General features: G+C 40.3%; 3 protein-coding genes across 3 annotated transcripts in view; all 3 read right to left on the bottom strand.

Annotated features, from left to right (window-relative positions):
* Positions 1 to 22,912, bottom strand: part of nfxl1 (nuclear transcription factor, X-box binding-like 1) — a 296,805-nt gene that overhangs the window by 147,605 nt on the left and 126,288 nt on the right. The window lies entirely within an intron of this gene.
* Positions 917 to 11,815, bottom strand: LOC141760673 (cysteinyl leukotriene receptor 2-like). Its single transcript, XM_074623699.1, has 6 exons — positions 11,769 to 11,815; positions 11,497 to 11,575; positions 6,872 to 7,043; positions 5,504 to 5,668; positions 5,241 to 5,408; positions 917 to 2,582 (listed from the first exon to the last, which is right to left on the bottom strand). Exons 2-6 carry the CDS (start codon positions 11,501 to 11,503, stop codon positions 2,072 to 2,074), a joined length of 1,023 nt encoding a protein of 340 aa, XP_074479800.1. The 5' UTR covers positions 11,504 to 11,575; positions 11,769 to 11,815; the 3' UTR covers positions 917 to 2,071.
* Positions 18,425 to 21,227, bottom strand: LOC141760672 (uncharacterized). Its single transcript, XM_074623698.1, has 2 exons — positions 20,851 to 21,227; positions 18,425 to 20,377 (listed from the first exon to the last, which is right to left on the bottom strand). The coding sequence occupies exon 2, from the start codon at positions 20,219 to 20,221 to the stop codon at positions 19,187 to 19,189; it is 1,035 nt and encodes a 344-aa protein (XP_074479799.1). The 5' UTR covers positions 20,222 to 20,377; positions 20,851 to 21,227; the 3' UTR covers positions 18,425 to 19,186.

Genomic DNA, 22,912 nt, shown 5'->3' with positions numbered 1-22,912 from the left:
AGAGAAACAGAGAATATCAGCGGCGTACTTTCAGTCAGAAACACCTGACAGGTAGCTTCTCAGTGTGAAACCCTGCAGAGGGCGCCGTTACTCAACAGGTGATGGAGACACATATTTAGAGACATTTAGAGACATTTAGAGACACGTGTCCAAGATGTCCACTAACTAACTTAGAAGACATTTTCTCCTGTGTCCCTGTGTTTGACCAAATATAATAAAAAGTTATAATATTTGCTCAAATTGACCGAATGCAGTTTTAAGTGTAGTTTATATAACAGGAACAGGAACCAAACAACAACTGGACCCTCCTAAACAACATCTGGACCCTCCTAAACAACATCTGGACCCTCCTAAACAACAACTGGACCCTCCTAAACAACATCTGGACCCTCCTAAACAACATCTGGACCCTCCTAAACAACAACTGGACCTTCCTAAACAACAACTGGACCCTCCTAAACAACAACTGGACCCTCCTAAACAACATCTGGACCCTCCTAAACAACAACTGGATCCTCCTAAACAACATCTGGACCCTCCTAAACAACAACTGGACCTTCCTAAACAACAACTGGACCTTCCTAAACAACAACTGGACCCTCCTAAACAACATCTGGACCCTCCTAAACAACAACTGGATCCTCCTAAACAACATCTGGACCCTCCTAAACAACAACTGGACCCTCCTAAACAACAACTGGACCCTCCTAAACAACAACTGGACCTTCCTAAACAACAACTGGACCCTCCTAAACAACAACTGGACCCTCCTAAACAACATCTGGACCCTCCTAAACAACAACTGGATCCTCCTAAACAACAACTGTACCCTCCTAAACAACAACTGGACCCTCCTAAACAACCCCTAGACCTTCCTAAACAACCCCTAGACCCTCCTAAACAACAACTGGACCCTCCTAAACAACCCCTGGACTCCCCAATACTCCATGGAATCCACAACAATCCAAAGACTCCCCAACAATCCCTGGAGTCCTCAACAACACCTGGACTCAACAACAACTAGACTCCCCAACAATCCCTTGACTCCTCAACAATCCCTTGACTCCTCAACAATCCCTGGACTCCCCAACAACCCTTGGACTTCCCAACAATCCCTGGACTCCCCAACAAACCCTGGACTCCCCAACAACCCTTGGACTTCCCAACAATCCCTGGACTCCCCAACAAACTCTGGACTCCCCAACAATCCAAAGACTCCCCAAAACTCCCTGGACTCCCCAACAATCAAAAGACTCCCCAAAACTCCCTGGAGTCCTCAACAACACCTGGACTCAACAACAACACCTGGACTCCCCAACAACAACTAGACTCCCCAACAATCCCTTGACTCCTCAACAATCCCTTGACTCCTCAACAATCCCTGGACTCCCCAACAACCCTTGGACTTCCCAACAATCCCTGGACTCCCCAACAATCCCTGGACTCCCCAACAATCCAAAGACTCCCCAACAACCCCTGTATACCTCAACAACCCCGAAATTCCCCAACAATCCCTGGACTCCCCAACAAGCCCTGGACTCCCCAAAACTCCCTGGACTCCCCAACAAGCCCTGGACTCCCCAAAACTCCCTGGACTCCCCAACAATCCCTGGAGTCCTCAACAACCTCTGGACTCCCCAACACCTGGAACCTCCTTGCCGACTGTTGGACCCTTCTTAATAGCCACTGTCTTCAGAGCTGCCGGTGATTTCAGTCTCATTCTTTCACCCAATTCATTTTCTGCGACCTTCTGCGACCTTACCTTCTATTTTAGGTCGCAAAGGTGACACTTTAATTTACAGAAGAATGTTATAAATATGTATTTTCATTGAAATAAATAAAACAAAAGATTCTATAAAGACCACAATTAAATAATCCTTGATGTGTTCCATCAACGTGAAGCAGAAGGATTTAGGAAAAGGAAGTAAGGAAGGAGTTTTTTGACGGATCCAGCCGCAGAGCTGATAGGGGCAGATATCCACACTCATGGACTTTGAGGCGCGTTCCCGCTAAGTCCATTTAGGCTTCAGGGGGGCATTGGGATTGGGCCTCTGATGACCCTCCAGGTCCCTCAGGCGGTGCTCCTTCTCCTCTTTAGAGCCAGTCCGGACCCCCTCCTGCTGGTCATCAGAGAGGACTGAGCCTCCCTCATGTTGTCTCTGAACGTCCTGGTGGAGTAGTAGTACAGCAGCGGGTTGACCACGCTGTTGGACGCCGCCAGACACAGCGTCACCACCACCGCCCGCTGCAGCGCCTGCGTGACGCCGCAGTCCCAGCCGCCGCACACGGCGTGCAGATGCAGAGACCGTATCACGTGATAGGGCAGAAAGCAGAGCAGGAAGGTCGCCGTCACCATGGCGACCAGGTTCAACGAGCGCCGTCTGTCGCGACGGCGAGTGTCGGATCGACTGCTGCCGTGGAGGCCGAAGCGGGCCTTAAGGCGTCGCACGATCCTGCTGTAGCAAACGATGATTGTGACGAAAGGGAGGAGGAAGCCGAGAGCCAACGCCACGTAGTTTAAGATCAGGACACGCCCCCAATTGGACGAGCTGGACGGCTCGAAGCAGCGAGGACACCCATCCCTGAGAGAGAGAACCAGCGGAGAGACGAGCAAACCAATGAACCACAGATTTTAGTTTAATTCCTTTCATCACTAATCGCTAAAGGAACGGGATCTAGAGAGTTAACATTTGATGTTGATATTTCTGATGATGGTAAAACCAAAACTAGAAGCTAAAAGAGGCTAAAAAGCTCAGTGGAGCTGCAGAGCTGGAGATCACAAGAGTCACGTAAATAGCAATAAAGCATTTTATTGATTAATAACTAACTGTACAATAAAAATAGCCATTAATAAATCTGTTTATTGTAAATTGATTATTCTATAAATAAATGACATTTTAATGAGCAATAAAAAGGAGAAATATAAAATAATATCCAATAAATTCGTTCAATAATAAATAGTTCAAATTAAAAAGGGATTTACAAAAACACCATGAAACACAAATAAAAATACATTAATTAATTAATTCATAAATAAATAATGGAATTTAAGTTTAAAAAGAGAAATAAATAACTGGATTCACAAGTTGAATTGAGAATACAGGTTTTAAATCAATATACATTTTTTTAATTTTTAATTTTTAAAACAGTTTTATTTTTGTTTCTCTTTTTAAAGTGCATTCCATTATTTATTTATGAATTCATTAATATATTTTTTAATGATGTACTTGTATGGTGTTTTTGTTCATCCTTTTTTAATTTGAACTATTTATTGATGGATTAATATTTAATTTTGTAAATTATTTTTTTATAATTCTTCTTTTTAATTTGCTCATTAAAAATGTCAAATAATTAATTACTTTGTAATTTTAATAATTGATTCATAGATTAATAAATAATTTTCTAATAATTTTACAAATAAACAAATTTATTAATGGAAATTTGTTTATTGAACAATAAGTTAAATAATCAATTAATACTGTTTCCGTGGCTCTTGTGGTCCTCCGTACCTGAGACACGTTATCATTACTATTCTCGCAGCACTCGTAGGTTTTTGTCCGTAGCTCCAGTCAGTGTGAGGAAATTATATATAAATAAAGCTCTAAAGTTTATTATTATTATTATTATTATTCATCCTAGACGACAGCTCGGTCTCGTAGGTTTGTGTCTGTAGTTAAAGTTATTATTATTATTATTCATCCTAGACGACAGCTCGGTCTCGTAGGTTTGTGTCTGTAGTTAAAGTCATTGTGAGGAAGCAGCAGCTGAAGTCCGTCACTTTAAATACACACAATGAAACTGCAGGTTTAATAACAAACATGAAACGCTGTCGTCCGATGAATCAGATGTTTATGCTTTATGGTTTAAACAATCTTCTTCAGACCACTAAAAGGTGCTTCAGTAAAAGTAGTTCTACCTTGAAGTGAAGTTCAAACCTTCCGTCAGTGTTTAGATTTCCCTCCAGACGGCTATTAGTTCTTTCATTATTTATATATTTATCTATTTCTATGGAAATGAACTGAAACAACGTGATATGTTTAATCAGGTAACGGCATCAGGAAACACCACGATGTGTTCTTCAGAATCCTCCTGAACTCTTTTTAAAGACAAAGTTTACATAATTAAATAAATAAAAAATATTTCACTACTTTTATTTAATTATAATGTTTTTACAGATTACGTTTATACATAATTTAAATACTGAATAAGAATATTTAAATTACAAAAATACAGTAAATAAATGAAAAACTGTATTTTAAAAGGGAAACAAATAATAATAAAAAAAGGTGATTAAGTTAAAAATCATACCGTATTATTATCCTATAATATTATAAATATATTATATAACATTTCAAAATTAAGAAAAATATTAATTAAATAAAAGTTGATGATGTTAAAAAATAAAACAGGTGATAAAGTTATGTAAAACATTAAAAGATGTTTGAGATTTTGCTTTATTTTAAAGTGTGCTGAATAACTTTAAATTCATTATTAATATTATAATAATAATAATAATTATTATTATTATATTATTAATAATAAAAATGGAGATACATTTTTTTCTAAAGTTGAAACAATAAAAATCTTTTAAATTATTTAAGTAAAAAGTTAAAAAATATAACGTTTACAAAACTGTGATAAAGTTAAAAACATAATAAATTAATATATTTTATAACTTCTTTAAATGTAAGAAAATATTAAATAAAAAATGATGAAGTTAAAAAGATACATTTATAAAAAAACAGGAGATAATGTTATACAAAACAAGTTTTAAATAATTTATCTAAATATAAAAGCTAAAAAATCACACTAATTAAAATTAGTGTGATGAAGTTTTTAAGATTACAGAATTAAAAATATTTTTACAGAAATTATAATTAGGGTCATGAAGTAAAAACATATTGTATTATTATAATATCATATTATATTTCATAACTTAAGAATTTAAAACTTAAGAAAATATCCAAAAATATGAAGTTAGAAGGAGATAAAGTTGTGTAAAAATTGATGCTTAAAAATGATTTAAAATAATACAAATAAAATTAGAAAAAGAGATCGAGATAAAAAGCTTTTAAAATTACAAAATAAAAAATATATAAATAAAAAAGTAATTTAAGATTAAAGATAAAGTTAATTTCTCACAAAAAAAAAAAAAATTAAATAAAATGAAGAGATAAAGTTGAAACAGTAAAAACTAAGAGATGAAGTTTAATATAAAGTTGATGTATTTTCTGTCTCACCTCGTCTTCACCCCCTGGTACAGGAAGGGGATGGAGGACACGCCCACAAACAGCCAGACGCCCAGACAGACCAATAGGGTTCGAGTGGGCGTGACCAGAGTGCGGTGACGGAGCGGATGGTTTACGGCGAGCCAACGGAGCACGCTCAGTAGCGTGAGGAAGAGGATGCTGAGGGAGGAAGAGTGACTTCATCTTAATACTTCATCTTTCTACCAGGACCGTGTGTGTGTGTGTGTGTGTGTGAGTGCATGTGTGTGTGTTACCTGGTGTACAGGTTGACGTAGAAGCCGTAGACGCACAGTCGGCACAGCCAATCAGGGAAGTCCCAGACTCCGCCCCGGAAGTAATAAGCCAATCGCAGCGGCAGGGTGAGGGAGAAGCTGCCGTCTGATAGGGCGAGGTTCATCATGACCACGCAGGAGGCGGAGCTTCAGGAGGGGAAACAGGAAACATAAAGATGTTAGTAACCATGCCAACGGCAGCGCTGTAAAGATAAACTGAGGGTGTATAAATCTCTGGATGTCTCTAGTCAACTATCCTTCAGTAAAGTCAGTCAGAAAGAGAGTCGGGCAATATCAGAGAAGCGTTTCAGAGACGGAGAGAAAGGGTTGCTGATAGTTTAAAGGGACTGTTGGTAACTTTTTACACGTTTAAATCTACCGGGTCGTCGTCCCATGGTCGCTCACGTGTAGCTACGCTGTTCAGACCGCTCCTCTGCTCCTCTGCTCCTCTGCTCCTCTGCTCCTCTGCCTGCCTTCACTCACACACCGTGCTCCTTCTCTCTCTCTCTCTCCACCTCTCACGTGCATGCTGCTCACTCCACACTGCAGAAGAGTTAGTTTAGCTCTGAGAATATCTAGTGAATGTTCAGTGGACGTTTGTGCAGAAATAACTGCTGCAGCTCCTCCAGACCAACAGAGGTTTCCCGTGTCTTGTGAAGTGACGGGGCTCCGCAGAGAGAAACGTTATCGTCTCCCCCGTTCCCTCCGGCCGCGGTCGGGAGGCTGAGGCGGGAAAAGCCAACACTAGGATCAGCATTGATTCATGGAGAGACCTTGGTCTGGTCAGCTAACATTACTGCCAAGCAGCTGAAATATAGAGTGATATTGTGCTTTTAGCTGACGTGTGTCTCCTCACTGTGTTGAGCGATGCTCCTTCATGTCTATGTAGAGCGAGCACAAGCGCCAGCAACAGGACGCTGCCTTTAGTTGACTTAACGGACACAGGTGAAGCTGTTAACAAGACATTTAGGATTCTCACTAACAGGCCCTTTAATTAAATATAGTTCTAAATATCAGCATCATTTCCTCTCCGTCTCTGAAACGCTTCTCTGATGTTGTAGCTCTAGAGCTCCAATCACAGTTACTCATCTCTGATGTCTGATATCTGGATTCAGACAACAACACAGCAAGAGGAGCCTGCTTTGTGTTCTAAAGGTGAACAGTTTGAACTGAGGAGAGATGTAAATATTTATTCTGATATAAACAGAAACAGCTGCTCTTAAATGCAAATATGAACCGTCGTCTCCCATAAAGGGTTAACTGTGGAGCACTTCCTGTCTCAGATCTGATCTGACGGTTTACGGTCTCATGTTTATTCAAAGTCTTCATTCAGTATGTAAATGTCCCGACCTGCGTCCTCTCTGCAGGAAGAAGACGACCAGCGCTCCGATGTTGCAGAGGAACGCCACGGGGAACAGCGGCAGGTAGGTGAAGGTGTAGGCGCGGTACTTGAACGCATCGTCGTCGTGGAAACACGCCACCTGGGTCTCCTCGGAGGAGGAGTCGTTGCCGACGAAGCAATCTGCAAAAATACACACAGAGTGTTTTAATATAATGAAATATGACATCAGTAATATGAGTTATAGAGACATAGAGACACATTGAGACACATTGAGACACATTGAGACACATTGAGACACAGAGACACATAGAGACACAGAGACACATAGAGACACATAGAGACACATAGAGACACATAGAGACACATTGAGACAGAGACACAGAGACACAGAGACACATAGAGACACAGAGACACAGAGACACATAGAGACACATAGAGACACATAGAGACACATTGAGACACAGAGACACATAGAGACACATAGAGACACATAGAGACACATAGAGACACATAGAGACACATAGAGACAGAGACACAGAGACACATAGAGACACATTGAGACACATTGAGACACATTGAGACACAGAGACACATAGAGACACATTGAGACACATTGAGACACAGAGACACATAGAGACACATAGAGACACATTGAGACACAGAGACACATTGAGACACAGAGACACATAGAGACACATAGAGACACATTGAGACAGAGACACAGAGACACATAGAGACACATAGAGACACATTGAGACACATTGAGACACAGAGACACATAGAGACACATAGAGACACATAGAGACACATAGAGACAGAGACACAGAGACACATAGAGACACATTGAGACACATAGAGACACATAGAGACACATAGAGACAGAGACACAGAGACACATAGAGACACATAGAGACACATTGAGACACATTGAGACACAGAGACACATTGAGACACAGAGACACAGAGACACATTGAGACACATTGAGACAGAGACACAGAGACACATAGAGACACATAGAGACACATTGAGACACATTGAGACACAGAGACACATAGAGACACATAGAGACACATAGAGACACATTGAGACAGAGACACAGAGACACATAGAGACACAGAGACACAGAGACACATAGAGACACATAGAGACACATAGAGACACATAGAGACACATAGAGACACATAGAGACAGAGACACAGAGACACATAGAGACACATTGAGACACATTGAGACACAGAGACACATTGAGACACATAGAGACACATTGAGACACATTGAGACACATTGAGACACAGAGACACATAGAGACACATAGAGACACATTGAGACACAGAGACACATTGAGACACAGAGACACATAGAGACACATAGAGACACATTGAGACAGAGACACAGAGACACATAGAGACACATAGAGACACATTGAGACACATTGAGACACAGAGACACATAGAGACACAGAGACACAGAGACACATTGAGACACATTGAGACAGAGACACAGAGACACATAGAGACACATAGAGACACATTGAGACACATTGAGACACAGAGACACATTGAGACACATAGAGACACATTGAGACACATTGAGACACAGAGACACATAGAGACACATAGAGACACATTGAGACACAGAGACACATTGAGACACATAGAGACACATTGAGACACATTGAGACACATTGAGACACAGAGACACATTGAGACACATAGAGACACATTGAGACACATTGAGACACAGAGACACATAGAGACACATTGAGACACAGAGACACATTGAGACACAGAGACACATAGAGACACATAGAGACACATTGAGACAGAGACACAGAGACACATAGAGACACATAGAGACACATTGAGACACATTGAGACACAGAGACACATAGAGACACATAGAGACACATAGAGACACATAGAGACAGAGACACAGAGACACATAGAGACACATTGAGACACATAGAGACACATAGAGACACATAGAGACAGAGACACAGAGACACATAGAGACACATAGAGACACATTGAGACACATTGAGACACAGAGACACATTGAGACACAGAGACACAGAGACACATTGAGACACATTGAGACAGAGACACAGAGACACATAGAGACACATAGAGACACATTGAGACACATTGAGACACAGAGACACATAGAGACACATAGAGACACATTGAGACAGAGACACAGAGACACATAGAGACACATTGAGACACATTGAGACACATAGAGACACATTGAGACACATTGAGACACAGAGACACATTGAGACACAGAGACACAGAGACACATTGAGACACATTGAGACAGAGACACAGAGACACATAGAGACACATAGAGACACATTGAGACACATTGAGACACAGAGACACATAGAGACACATAGAGACACATTGAGACAGAGACACAGAGACACATAGAGACACATTGAGACACATTGAGACACATAGAGACACATAGAGACACATTGAGACAGAGACACAGAGACACATAGAGACACATAGAGACACATAGAGACACATAGAGACACAGAGATGAAGATAGAGACTGAACTCAGTCAGCCTGCAGCCGGCAGAGCACCTCGTTACCTCGTTACCTCGTTACCTCGTTACCTCGTTACATCGTTACCTCGTTACATCAGATCATAATACATCATCATGTCATCACCGTCATAATCCTCTGAATCACAGGAACACACTGTCCCTGAACTCACCACAGAACCAGTTCACTGACTGGTGTGGACGTGGGGGTGTGTGTGGTATGTAGACCAGGACAAACCAGTCGGCCTGATCCGAACAAAGCTGCTCTTCATTCAACAGACAGACTGACAGACAAGAGACACACCTGAGAGACACCTGAGAGAGACCTGCTGACAGACACCTAAGAGACACCTCACAGACACCTGACTGACACCTGAGAGAGACACCTGAGAGAGACACCTGCTGAGAGACACCTGAGAGAGACACCTGCTGAGAGACACCTGCTGAGAAACACCTGCTGAGAGACACCTGAGAGAGACACCTGAGAGAGACACCTGCTGAGAGACACCTAAGAGAGATACCTGCTGAGAGACACCTGAGAGAGACACCTGAGAGACACCTGAGAGACAACAGACAGACACCTGAGAGAGACACCTGAGAGAGACACCTGAGAGACAACAGACAGACACCTGAGAGAGACACCTGAGAGAGACACCTGACAGACACCTGACAGACACCTGAGAGAGACACCTGAGAGAGACACCTGACAGACACCTGCTGAGAGACACCTGAGAGAGACACCTGAGAGAGACACCTGACAGACACCTGCTGAGAGACACCTGAGAGAGACACCTGACAGACACCTGCTGAGAGACACCTGAGAGAGACACCTGACAGACACCTGCTGAGAGACACCTGAGACAGACACCTCACAGACACCTGACAGACACCTGAGAGGACACACCGGGTCAAAGGAGCTAAACTAGCCGTCTCATTGACGTTGAGTGTTTGAGTTGACCAATCGGAGCTCAGCAGGTTAACCCGTAGAGTTCAGTAGAATCACTCAGCCGACGGTGAACACTGATTCTGTGAACTTCCCACATTAATCTCTCCCAACAGACACTAACCGCTGTGACCTTTGACCTCCCGCTGCCGATGTCGGAGGACAGTTTACTCCACCGTTTGACCTCGGTGACCGACCGACGAGCGGAGAGTCCAGCGGAGAGTAAAGTAAACAAGACGCTGAGGGAGACAATAAATCGTCTCAGATTCAGCAGCTCAGACTAACGCTGTTCTGTGTCCTCGTCTGGGCATTCTGAGTCCGTCTCTAGTCGCTTCGTCTCTTTGTAGTTCAGTTGTGTCTCTTTGTAGTCGCCTGGCGTCTCTTTGTGGTCGTTCTGAGTCTCCTTGTGGTCGTTCTGAGTCTCTTTGTAGTCGTTCTGAGTCTCTTTGTAGTCGCCTGGCGTCTCTTTGTGGTCGTTCTGAGTCTCCTTGTGGTCGTTCTGAGTCTCTCTGTAGTCATTCTGTGTCTCTTTGTAGTCGTTCTGAGTCTCTTTGTAGTCGCCTGGCGTCTCTTTGTGGTCGTTCTGAGTCTCTTTGTGGTCGTTCTGAGTCTCTCTGTAGTCATTCTGTGTCTCTTTGTGGTCGTTTTGTGTCTCTTTGTGGTCGTTCTGTGTCTCTTTGTAGTCGCCTGGCGTCTCTTTGTGGTCGTTCTGTGTCTCTTTGTGGTCGTTCTGTGTCTCTTTGTAGTTTTGTGTTTGTTTTGGTGATTTAATTCGAGTCGGTTTGTCGTCCTCTGATTGATTTTCCAGACTGTTCAGATGATGCAGACGGTTTTTAAACAGTTCATTTAAGATGTTTTATATCTCTTTTATTCTATATTTAATATTTACAGATTTCATTCTCTTGTTCTTGAAACATTCAGGAACATTTAATCCTTCAGTTCGTCTTCCAGTTTCACTTTAGAGAACTTCAGGTTTATTCTGTAAACGTTTGAAGTGAAGTGAGCGTCGATGTGTCGGCATCAACAGACTCCTGATAAACGGCTCCGAGCTCCATTTAAGGAGCTGAATGTTGAGAATGTAATCTGATTACTCCAGGAGCTGCTGTTGATTATATATATTAATATTTATATGTAACTCACGGTTCATCCTGTCACTGCTTCATCTCTCCGTCGCTCTGCTTCCTCCTCCGTCTCCGTCCGTCCCTTCAGTGTTCAGGTCCTGCAGAGAGACAGAGAGACAGTCAGTTAGATAGTTAGAGGGCGTGTCAGACGCACTTCCATGGAAGGAGGCACGCACACACACACACACACACACACACACACACACACACACACACACACACACACACACACGAGTAGGCAGGAAGCCAACACTCTTCATGATCTCAGCAAACAGATATTAACACTCTCACCCACCATGTCCTCCACATCTGTCCTCCACATCTGTCCTCCACATCTGAGAGTCAGAGCAGCGATGTGATGATGTCGTTAGATAAACAGAGTCGTGATGATGTCGTGAGTCAGTCAGAGAGGAGGAAGGATTCAGTTACTGAACATCAACCAGCTCGTTGTGTTTCCATCACTGAGACGACGTCACATCGACTCACATTCACTTCCAGAGGTCTGTAGTACGAAGCAGGATTTGCGGTTATCGAGGTAACTTCAGGGTTAACTCTGGGTTTTCGGTACTACGAAGCTGGTTTACTTCTTATCAGGGTAGATCTCCATGGTAACTGATGCTGAACGGCTAACCTGCTCCAGAGCAGGTTATGTTCCAGATAAGAGATCAACTCATCGCCTACTGACCAATCAGAGCTCAGTGCGGTGATTATATGATAATATTACACACATATGAAGAAGTTACCGTCATAATCCAGACTAAAAACAACTCAGTTTAAACTGACAGATGCAGGAAGGACAGCTGGCTTTATGTTGGGGGTGTTTACCGCTTTGAATTATATTTTATTTATTTATTTTTACTTGCTCTTGAGTCCGTTTCACACCGTCAGAGAGGAGGAGCAGGTGAAAGGAGGTTTAAATACTCATAGACGCATCTGTGTTTTCACAGTATTAACAGACATGTATTACATTCATCTATTATTCACGTAAATGCTATTTATATATATATAAGTACACTTTGCTTTTGAGTGTTCCGTTAAATTAATAAGTCTGTTAATTTACACATTCACACATCTGGAGTTTTTTCTTGTTCCAGCTGTTCTTCCTGCATTTAGCAGCTTCAGCTGTTACTGTTAGTCTGATTAAGAGTTTCACCTCTTCCTGTTTCTCTAATATAGTTTACTCTTTGTATAATGTGCCGCTCTGCCTGTCTGTCAGTAGTCTCGTCCATGTCTGTGATTGGTCAGTAGTCTTGTTCATGTCTGTGATTGGTCAGTAGTCTCGTTCATGTCTGTGATTGGTCAGTAGTCTTGTTCATGTCTGTGATTGGTCAGTAGTCTTGTTCATGTCTGTGATTGGTCAGTAGTCTTGTTCGTGTCTGTGATTGGTCAGTAGTCTCGTTCGTGTCTGTGATTGGTCAGTAGTCTTGTTCATGTCTGTGATTGGTCAGTAGTCTTGTTCATGTCTGTGATTGGTCAGTAGTCTTGTTCATGTCTGTGATTGGTCAGTAGTCTCGTTCATGTCTGTGATTGGTCAGTAGTCTTGTTCATGTCTGTGATTGGTCAGTAGTCTTGTTCATGTCTGTGATTGGTCAGTAGTCTTGTTCATGTCTGTGATTGGTCAGTAGTCTTGTTCATGTCTGTGATTGGTCAGTAGTCTTGTTCATGTCTGTGATTGGTCAGTAGTCTTGTTCATGTCTGTGATTGGTCAGTAGTCTTGTTCATGTCTGTGATTGGTCAGTAGTCTTGTTCATGTCTGTGATTGGTCAGTAGTCTTGTTCGTGTCTGTGATTGGTCAGTAGTCTCGTTCATGTCTGTGATTGGTCAGTAGTCTCGTTCATGTCTGTGATTGGTCAGTAGTCTTGTTCGTGTCTGTGATTGGTCAGATGCTGTAAACACCTCCTCGTTCATGTGAACGTGCTCATAACCAGACAGAGAAACTCTGGGTTGACTTACTGAGTTGATAACCAGCTTCATAGTTCAGTTTAGTGAGATCTCGTTTGTTAGAGTTAGTGAAGCCAGATAACTAGAAGATACCCTGGAGATGATGAAGATACCCTGAAGATGATGAAGATACTCTGAAGATGATGAAGATACCCTGGAGATGATGAAGATACCCTGAAGATGATGAAGATACTCTGAAGATGATGAAGATACCCTGAAGATGATGAAGATACTCTGAAGATGATGAAGATACCCTGAAGATAATGAAGATACCCTGGAGATGATGAAGATACCCTGAAGATGATGAAGATACTCTGAAGATGATGAAGATACCCTGGAGATGATGAAGATACCCTGAAGATGATGAAGATACTCTGAAGATGATGAAGATACCCTGAAGATGATGAAGATACTCTGAAGATGATGAAGATACCCTGAAGATAATGAAGATACCCTGGAGATGATGAAGATACTCTGAAGATGATGAAGATACCCTGAAGATGATGAAGATACCCTGAAGATGATGAAGATACCCTGAAGATGATGAAGATACTCTGAAGATGATGAAGATACCCTGAAGATGATGAAGATACCCTGAAGATGATGAAGATACCCTGAAGATGATGAAGATACCCTGAAGATAATGAAGATACCCTGGAGATGATGAAGATACTCTGAAGATGATGAAGATACCCTGAAGATGATGAAGATACCCTGAAGATAATGAAGATACTCTGGAGATGATGAAGATACCCTGAAGATAATGAAGATACCCTGGAGATGATGAAGATACTCTGAAGATGATGAAGATACTCTGAAGATGATGAAGATACTCTGAAGATGATGAAGATACCCTGGAGATGATGAAGATACCCTGAAGATGATGAACTCGCTTCGTAGTACAGACCTCTGACCTTACCTTAACCTAACCTTAATCTAATCTTAGTTCTGTCAACAAACACCAGGTGCTGTAGAAAGTCCCAGCTCTCTGAGTAACTGTGATATTAACACCAGATTGTAGATATTAATCTCATGTTGTGTAATGAAGGTTTCATCTGTTAACAAACAGATGGTGTTGATAATAATAATAATTATAATAATGAAGGTTATTAATATAAACGAGTGCTCATTATGTGCTTTACAAGGCGGATATTAAAATAATAAAGATAGAATCCAACGTTAGACACACGCACATTTCCACATAGATTTACAAACAAATATAAATAAATCCCAACGTGGTCTGAAAACTACAAGTGGCCTACAGATCGGATCTAACAGGAAGTAACTTTGTCTGTGACTCATACTGTGATGTTTAGTGTTTACTACTGTTGCTAGGCAACCTACTTTCCTTTCCGAGAACACTCGTTGACGGACAACGCGCTGAGCATAAACGCCTTTGTGCATGCTCGTAGCGTGTGTGCCATCTACAGACGCCTAAAAAAAGTCAGAAAAATATTCCAAAAAAGTCAGAAAAAAAAAAAAAAAAAAATCCGAAAAAAGTCCGAAAAGAGTCTGAAAAAAATGTTCGAAAAAAACCCCGAAAAATATTCGAAAGAAAAAAAATATAAATTCCGAAAAAATCTGGAAAAAAAATCTAAAAAAAGACTTAAAAAATGTTCCAAAAAATCTGAAAAAAACAAACAAAAAGAAAATCCGAAAAAAGTTTGAAAAAAGTCCGAAAAGATTCTGAAGAAAATGTTCGAAAAAAAACCCGAAATATATTCGAAAGAAAAAAAAAAAATTCTGAAAAAATCTGAAAAAAACAAACAAAAAGAAAATCCGAAAAAAGTTTGAAAAAATTCCGAAAAAATCTGAGAAAAGCCAGAAATATGCTCAAAAAAAAGTCTGGAAAAAAAAAGTCTTGAGACTGTTTCTATGCCTGAGTAAATTGAGTAAATTGAGTAAATTGAGTAAATTGAGTAAATTGTGATGAACCCATGGAAACATTAACATTTTAGATCAGACAGTGGATAACACCATTATAGCAATGATGCCGTGCACAGAGACGCCACTGAATTCATTCAGCAACTCCTCGACTACGACTGAGCCAACGCAGATATAAATAACACAAAGCACATAGATAAAGGTTTTAGTCAGGATAGGACCAGGAGGACTCTCCGTCTGGACCACTGGGATACCCAAAGTGTGCCAAATGGTTTTTCTACCTCTTGAAGGGAATCTGGCTCTAAAATACTCCTGATATCCACTACAGGAGGCTGTGGGCACACAATGGAGCCAAGACATTTACCCTGAGCATCATCACATTCTACCATTGTGCATCATCACATTCTACCATTGTGCATCATCAAATTCTACCATTGTGCATCATCACATTCTACCATTGTGCACAGTAGAACAAACATTCAACAAACAAACAACAAACATTGAGTCCTTGGAGCTCTATCTCCCTCCACCAGCAGACCGTCTACCGGTGCAGAGCAGCTCAACCAGCAGCAGCAGTGAGTCTGTCAGTCGGTGATCCGGTAGAGTTCTTTAGAGTTCTTACCGGCTGTCTCTCCGTTCAGCTTCACTCTCTGTTTGAGTGACAGCTCTGCTTGTTAGCGCGGTGCTGCTTCTTCTTCTTTGGTGTTTATTGTTGGTTGGTAAACCCGCTTATAGGTGCATTACCTCCACCTGCTGGACTACTGGAGGGGGAGCAGGAGATTGGCAGGAAAATAATAATAATAATAAAATAAATTAATAAAAAAATACAAATTAATAATTATTAATAACAATAATAATAATAACAATAATAATAATAATAATAATTAAATTATCTCCATTATTCCTGTTGCCCTTAAGTAATTAATTAGAAGATTGTGTACTTTCTTAGATGTCTTTCCTAGCAGATTCCCCATTGTAATATTTCCATCTCCTACTTTTTTTAAAAACATTTTTTTTATTATTATTTAAAAATGACAGTATCCATAGTGACAGCAGAAAACATTAAAAACATTTACATACAAAAGAAGCATAGCGAAAACATAAACAAAGAGCTGTGACAGACATAAAAGGACAACAGAAATGAAACAAAACCAACATAAAAAAAAAAGAAAAAAAAAAGAAGAAGAATTAAAAAAAAAAACAGGCGAGAGTATGACAATAATTTCACTTAAAGCCCTTTAAATATATTGCATACATTCATTGTTTTCATTGCTTTTTTGTTTTGTGAGGAAGAAAGACAGATATAATTCCATTTCTTTCATAAATACAAAGAAATTAGGCTTTTTTGGGGGTAAATTTACACAATGTGGAACTTCACTAGATATTCCCAGAGCTAAACTAACTCCTCTGCAGTGTGGAGTGTGCACGCATGCACGTGAGGTGGAGCGAGAACGAGCGCGTTGTGTGAGTGAAGGCAGGCAGAGGAGCAGAGTACAGCAGAGACTCCGGTCCTGGAGACCAAAGCTACGGTCTCCCCCGCGTCCTCCGACCGCGGCCAACACTGTTTAACAGCTTCACTAGATACAACCAAGAGGTTTTGGTGCTTCACTGTAGTTTGTGTTGGAGTCTGAGTCTGAACAGCGGAGACACACGCGAGCGCGCATATAAACTTTAACTGTAAGGTATATAAGGTAAATATATTCTCATGAACCGGATGAAGATGTGTAAATGTCTCTCTGCATATAACTTCATGCACATAAAGGTCACATGCACTTCTTTACAATCTCACTGATGGATCTCGAGGGTCCAGATCTGCAAAAAAAAAAAAAAAAACATGCTAGACTTCCTGTCGGGACGTCGTGAGGCATCCCAGACGCTGCGTTGGTTGTCGTGTACAACGACACGCTACACGAGATAAAACCATCGACTTTCACACACGACACTCATTTATCGTTCCCGATCCGAGTCGACACCCTACGACGGCCGATATGTGTCGACTCGGGCTATAATCCGGCTGATATCGTGTGCTCTGATTCTGGCTTTAGACACACCTGTGTCTCCTCAGTCCACTAGACTGGCTGAAGTCTCTCTTACATCTGACACAACAGTACGGTTTGTGTCCGGTATGGGTTCTCCGATGTTCTGAGAGTGCGTCTGATGAATAGAAGCGTTTGTCAAAGAGTTTACACTGATGTGGTTTCAGTCCAGCGTGGAAAAGCTTGTGTTTGCGAAATGAAGATGAACTACTGAAACTCTTCCCACACCGCTCACAGCTGTACGGTTTCTCTCCAGCGTGACTATGTCGTGTATTCTGAGAGTTTCTAGTCGAGTGAAAGATTTCCCACATTCATCACAGCGGTGTGGTTTCTCTCCCGTGTGAGTGACCTTGTGACTTTTGAGGTGACACGACCGAGAGAAGGATTTACCACACTGAAAAACAAGTCTGAAAAAAAAGATCTGAAAAATGTCGGACAAAAAAAGTCTAAAAAGAAAATCTGAAAAAGTCTGAAAAAAAAGTCTGAAAAAATTTCCGAAAAAAAGATCAGAAAATTGTCTGAAAAAAAAGATGTGAAAAATGTCTGAAAAAAATATCTGAAAAATGTCTGAAAAAATGTCAGAAAAAAAAGTCTGAAAAAAAAGATGTGAAAAATGTCTGAAAAAAATGTCTTACAAAATGTCTGAAAAAAAAGATCTAAAATTTTTTTCGAAAAAAAAGATGTGAAAAATTGTCTGAAAAAAAGATCTAAAAAAAAGTCTGAAAAAAAGATGTGAAATATGTCTGAAAAAAAAGATTGAAAAAAAATGTCTGAAAAAAAGATGTGAAAAATGTCGGAAAAAAATATCTGAAAAAACAGTCTGAAAAAAAATATCTGAAAAATGTCTGAAAAAAAATATCTGAAAAATGTCTGAAAAAAAATATCTGAAAAATGTCTGAAAAAAAAGTCTGAAAAAATATCCGAAAAAATAGATATGAAAAATGTCTGAAAAAAAGTCTGAAAAAAAAATCTGAAAAATGTCTGAAAAAAAATTCCGAAAAAAAAGATCTGAAAGATGTCTGAAAAGAAATCTGAAAAAAGTCTGAAAAAATAGATATGAAAAACTTTTGAAAAAAAAAAGTCTGAAAAAAAATATCTGAAAAATGTCAGACAAAAAAAGTCTGAAAAGAAATATCTGAAAAATGTCCGAAAAAAAATATCTGAAAAAAAATATCTGAAAAGTGTCGGACAAAAAATGTGACGGCCGTAGGGTTTCGACTCGGGCTATAATCCGGCTGATATCGTGTAGTCTGATCCTGGCTTTAGACCCACCTGTGTCTCCTCAGTCCACTAGACTGGCTGAAGTCTCTCTTACATCTGACACACCACGGTTTGTGTCCGGTGTGGGTTCTCCGATGTTCTGAGAGTGCGTCTGATGAATAGAAGCGTTTGTCACAGTGTTCACACTGATGTGGTTTCAGTCCAGCGTGGAAAAGCTTGTGTTTGCGAAATGAAGATGAACTATTGAAACTCTTCCCACACCGCTCACAGCTGTACGGTTTCTCTCCAGCATGACTATGTCGGTGTATTCTGAGAGCTTCTAGTCGAGTGAAAGATTTCCCACATTCATCACAGCGGTGTGGTTTCTCTCCCGTGTGAGTGACCTTGTGACTTTTGAGGTGACACGACCGAGAAGGATTTACCACACTGGCCACAGCTGAAGGGTTTCTCTCCACTGTGGATGCGTTGGTGGGTTCTGAAGTTACTGGACTGAGAAAAGCTTTTCCCACACTGCTCACAGCTGTATGGTTTCTCTCCGGTGTGACCTTTCTGGTGACTCTTCAGGTCTTCTGACGTCCTGAACTCTTTGTCACACCGCCGACAGTGATGCGGTTTCTCTCGAGCGTGCTATCTTCGATGGTGACTCTGTAGTCCTCCTGCTGATATGGATTTACTGCCACACTCCTGAAACCAGTACGGTTTCTCTCCGGTGAGAACTCTCTGATGTATTTTTAGAACTCCTTGTGTTTTGTATGTTTTCTCACACTGGTCACAGCTGTACGGTCTCTCTCCAGAGTGTGAACGCTGGTGTCGTCTGAGCATACCGACAGTAGTGAACTCTTTCTCACACTGGTCACAGCTGTACGGTCTCTCTCCAGAGTATGAACGCTGGTGTCGTCTGAGCATACCGACAGTAGTGAACTCTTTCTCACACTGGTCACAGCTGTACGGTTTCTCTCCGGTGTTAACTCTCTGATGTATTTTTAGAACTCCTTGTGTTTTGTATGTTTTCTCACACTGGTCACAGCTGTACGGTCTCTCTCCAGAGTGTGAACGCTGGTGTCGTCTGAGCATACCGACAGTAGTGAACTCTTTCTCACACTGGTCACAGCTGTACGGTCTCTCTCCAGAGTATGAACGCTGGTGTTGTCTGAGCATACCGACAGTAGTGAACTCTTTCTCACACTGGTCACAGCTGTACGGTTTCTCTCCGGTGTTAACTCTCTGATGTATTTTTAGAACTCCTTGTGTTTTGTATGTTTTCTCACACTGGTCACAGCTGTACGGTCTCTCTCCAGAGTGTGAACGCTGGTGTCGTCTGAGCATACCGACAGTAGTGAACTCTTTCTCACACTGGTCACAGCTGTACGGTCTCTCTCCAGAGTATGAACGCTGGTGTCGTCTGAGCATACCGACAGTAGTGAACTCTTTCTCACACTGGTCACAGCTGTACGGTCTCTCTCCAGAGTATGAACGCTGGTGTCGTCTGAGCATACCGACAGTAGTGAACTCTTTCTCACACTGGTCACAGCTGTACGGCTTCTCTCCAGAGTGTGAACGCTGGTGTTGTCTGAGCATACCGACAGTAGGGAACTCTTTCTCACACTGGTCACAGCTGTACGGTTTGTCTTCAGAGTGTGAACGCTGGTGTCGTCTGAGCATACCGACAGTAGTGAACTCTTTCTCACACTGGTCACAGCTGTACGGTCTCTCTTCAGAGTGAACTCTCTGGTGAATCTTTAATTGATGTGATTTTTGGTATTTCTTCTCACACCGGTCACAGCGGTGAGATCTGGGTTTGTTCGTGCCTCTCTGTTTCTATAGTGACAGACAAAGACACAGACAGAGTATCAGTGAGGTGAAGCTATAACGTTAGTCTCTCTGACACCTGAACTAACCACTGAAAACATCTACATACACTGATTATACTTTTATTATATTTGCACATTAATTAACAGGGACTGGGACATTTATAAATATTCTAAATATACTGAAAACGTTAGAATATGTTTGTGTTTTTCAGCTTCCCTCTTTGTGCTGTTACACATAGTGTCCTGCAGAGGGCGCCGTTGACTTGTGTTGGCCTCCCAGTTCAGACTTTAGACTGGTTTAACTGGTTTATATCCACCAAGTTAAACAGAAACTATTCCTCTGATTCTACTGCTCAAATCATAATGTTGATTTTATTATGTATAATACTATTTAATATTATATAAAGTAAAGAGAACAGAGATGTCTGAAATGACAAAACAAATAGAAACACTAAATACATTCAGTGAAAGTGGTCTGACCTTTAGTGGAGAACTCTTCTTCTTCGTCTTCTTTACCACACTATAAAAAATACTCTGTTATAGTAAAAGTATTAATGCCAAACTGTAAAAATGCTCTGCTACAGTAAAAGTACTAATACTACACTGTAAAAAATACTCTGTTACAGTAAAAGTACTAATACCACACTGTAAAAAATACTCTGCTACAGTAAAAGTACTAATACCACACTGTAAAAAAACTGCTACAGTAAAAGTACTAATACTACACTGTAAAAGATACTCTGCTACAGTAAAAGTACTAATACCACACTGTAAAAAATACTCTGCTACAGTAAAAGTACTAATACCACACTGTAAAAAAAAATACTCTGCTACAGTAAAAGTACCAGCACCACACTGTAAAAAATACGCTGTTATAGTAAAAGTACTAATACCACACTGTAAAAAAACTGCTACAGTAAAAGTACTAATACTACACTGTAAAAGATACTCTGCTACAGTAAAAGTACTAATACTACACTGTAAAAGATACTCTGCTACAGTAAAAGTACTAATACTACACTGTAAAAGATACTCTGCTACAGTAAAAGTACTAATACCACACTGTAAAAAAACTGCTACAGTAAAAGTACTAATACTACACTGTAAAAGATACTCTGCTACAGTAAAAGTACTAATACCACACTGTAAAAAATACTCTGCTACAGTAAAAGTACTAATACCACACTGTAAAAAAAAATACTCTGCTACAGTAAAAGTACCAGCACCACACTGTAAAAAATTATTCTGTTACAGTAAAAGTACTAATACCACACTGTAAAAAATATTCTGTTACAGTAAAAGTACTAATACCACACTGTAAAAAATACTCTGCTACAGTAAAAGTACTAATACCACCACACTGTAAAAAATACTCTGCTACAGTAAAAGTACTAATACCACACTGTAAAAAATACTCTGCTACAGTAAAAGTACTAATACCACACTGTAAAAAAAAATACTCTGCTACAGTAAAAGTACTAATACCACACTAAAACACACCAAAATACTTTGTTACCTGTTTAAAGATTTGAATTAAATCTAAAAAAATATATATATATATATAAAAAAAACAACATACTGTTAAAACAATAATACTCTACAATACTGCAGTACTCGATGTTGTACTTACAGAAGGCGTTCAGATCCAGCAGGAGCCTCTTAGGACCTCGGTGTCTCCGGTGGACGGGTTGAGATCAGGACATGAACCGATGTTTTACTGATACGCAGCAGATTCGTTAATCCAATCGTCTCTTTTAATTCAGGTACTTCCTGTTTTACTGTCCATCTGTGTCCACTTGGCAGTCTCAGTACTTTCACTTCCCTGTTCAGTCATCACACTTTCATCAGATCACATTAAACACGACGTCTGTTCTTAACATAACCAACCGACTCTAACCTGCAGTTTTCTCTCTTTTCTCCACGTTTGGTCTCTTTGTTAAAGACAAACGCTGATATTTACTGGTCTTGTTGCCATGGAAACAAACATCCCTCTGTGATTAATAAACCTAAATGAATCCAGCTGCTCTACATTACAAAACAACGACTCCATTAAACAAAGGAAACATGTTTATTAATATAATAGAGCTTATAGGAGGTGCATTGAGGAGCTCTGTAGCATGAAAACAAACATTTGAAATGCAGGAAGTGAAACATAGTCAGATATAATCATCTCTGTGGATCCTCTAACATCATTCATATTATTATTATTATTATTATTAACATCATTAATGAGCTTTCAGTGATGATTTCAATACATGATCAGATGCTCAGACTGTCTTTACTCCTGATGTGTCCTGCTGCGTTTCATTTCTTCAACTTTATTCTTTATTATTATTATTATTATTATTATTATTATTATTAATAATAATAATAAAACATCCAGTCCAGTTGAAGGTTTTCCTCCCACATTAATGACAAACTAAGTCATGATTAATCATCAGCTGATTAATAAACCAGTGTCATCTAAACATCAGAAGCTCTTTAGAAAAGAGTCACATGGGAGCAAAAAAAATACACAACAGTAATCAATAAAAAAAATATA

This window comes from Sebastes fasciatus, chromosome 22 (assembly GCF_043250625.1).
Source record: "Sebastes fasciatus isolate fSebFas1 chromosome 22, fSebFas1.pri, whole genome shotgun sequence".
NCBI classification, from domain to species: Eukaryota; Metazoa; Chordata; class Actinopteri; order Perciformes; family Sebastidae; genus Sebastes; species Sebastes fasciatus.
Note: the sequence above shows the minus strand (reverse complement) of the source record. Positions and strands in the feature narration are given on the sequence as shown.

Coding starts and splice junctions, on each gene's coding strand:
- LOC141760673 (XM_074623699.1), bottom strand. Junction 5,669..6,871: donor TTCCTGCAGAGAGGACGCAG/GTCGGGACATTT, acceptor CCCCTCCTGAAG/CTCCGCCTCCTGCGTGGTCA. Junction 5,409..5,503: donor TACGTCAACCTGTACACCAG/GTAACACACACA, acceptor TTCCTCCCTCAG/CATCCTCTTCCTCACGCTAC.
- LOC141760672 (XM_074623698.1), bottom strand. CDS start 20,221: ATGCTCAGACGACACCAGCGTTCACACTCTGAAGACAAACCGTACAGC.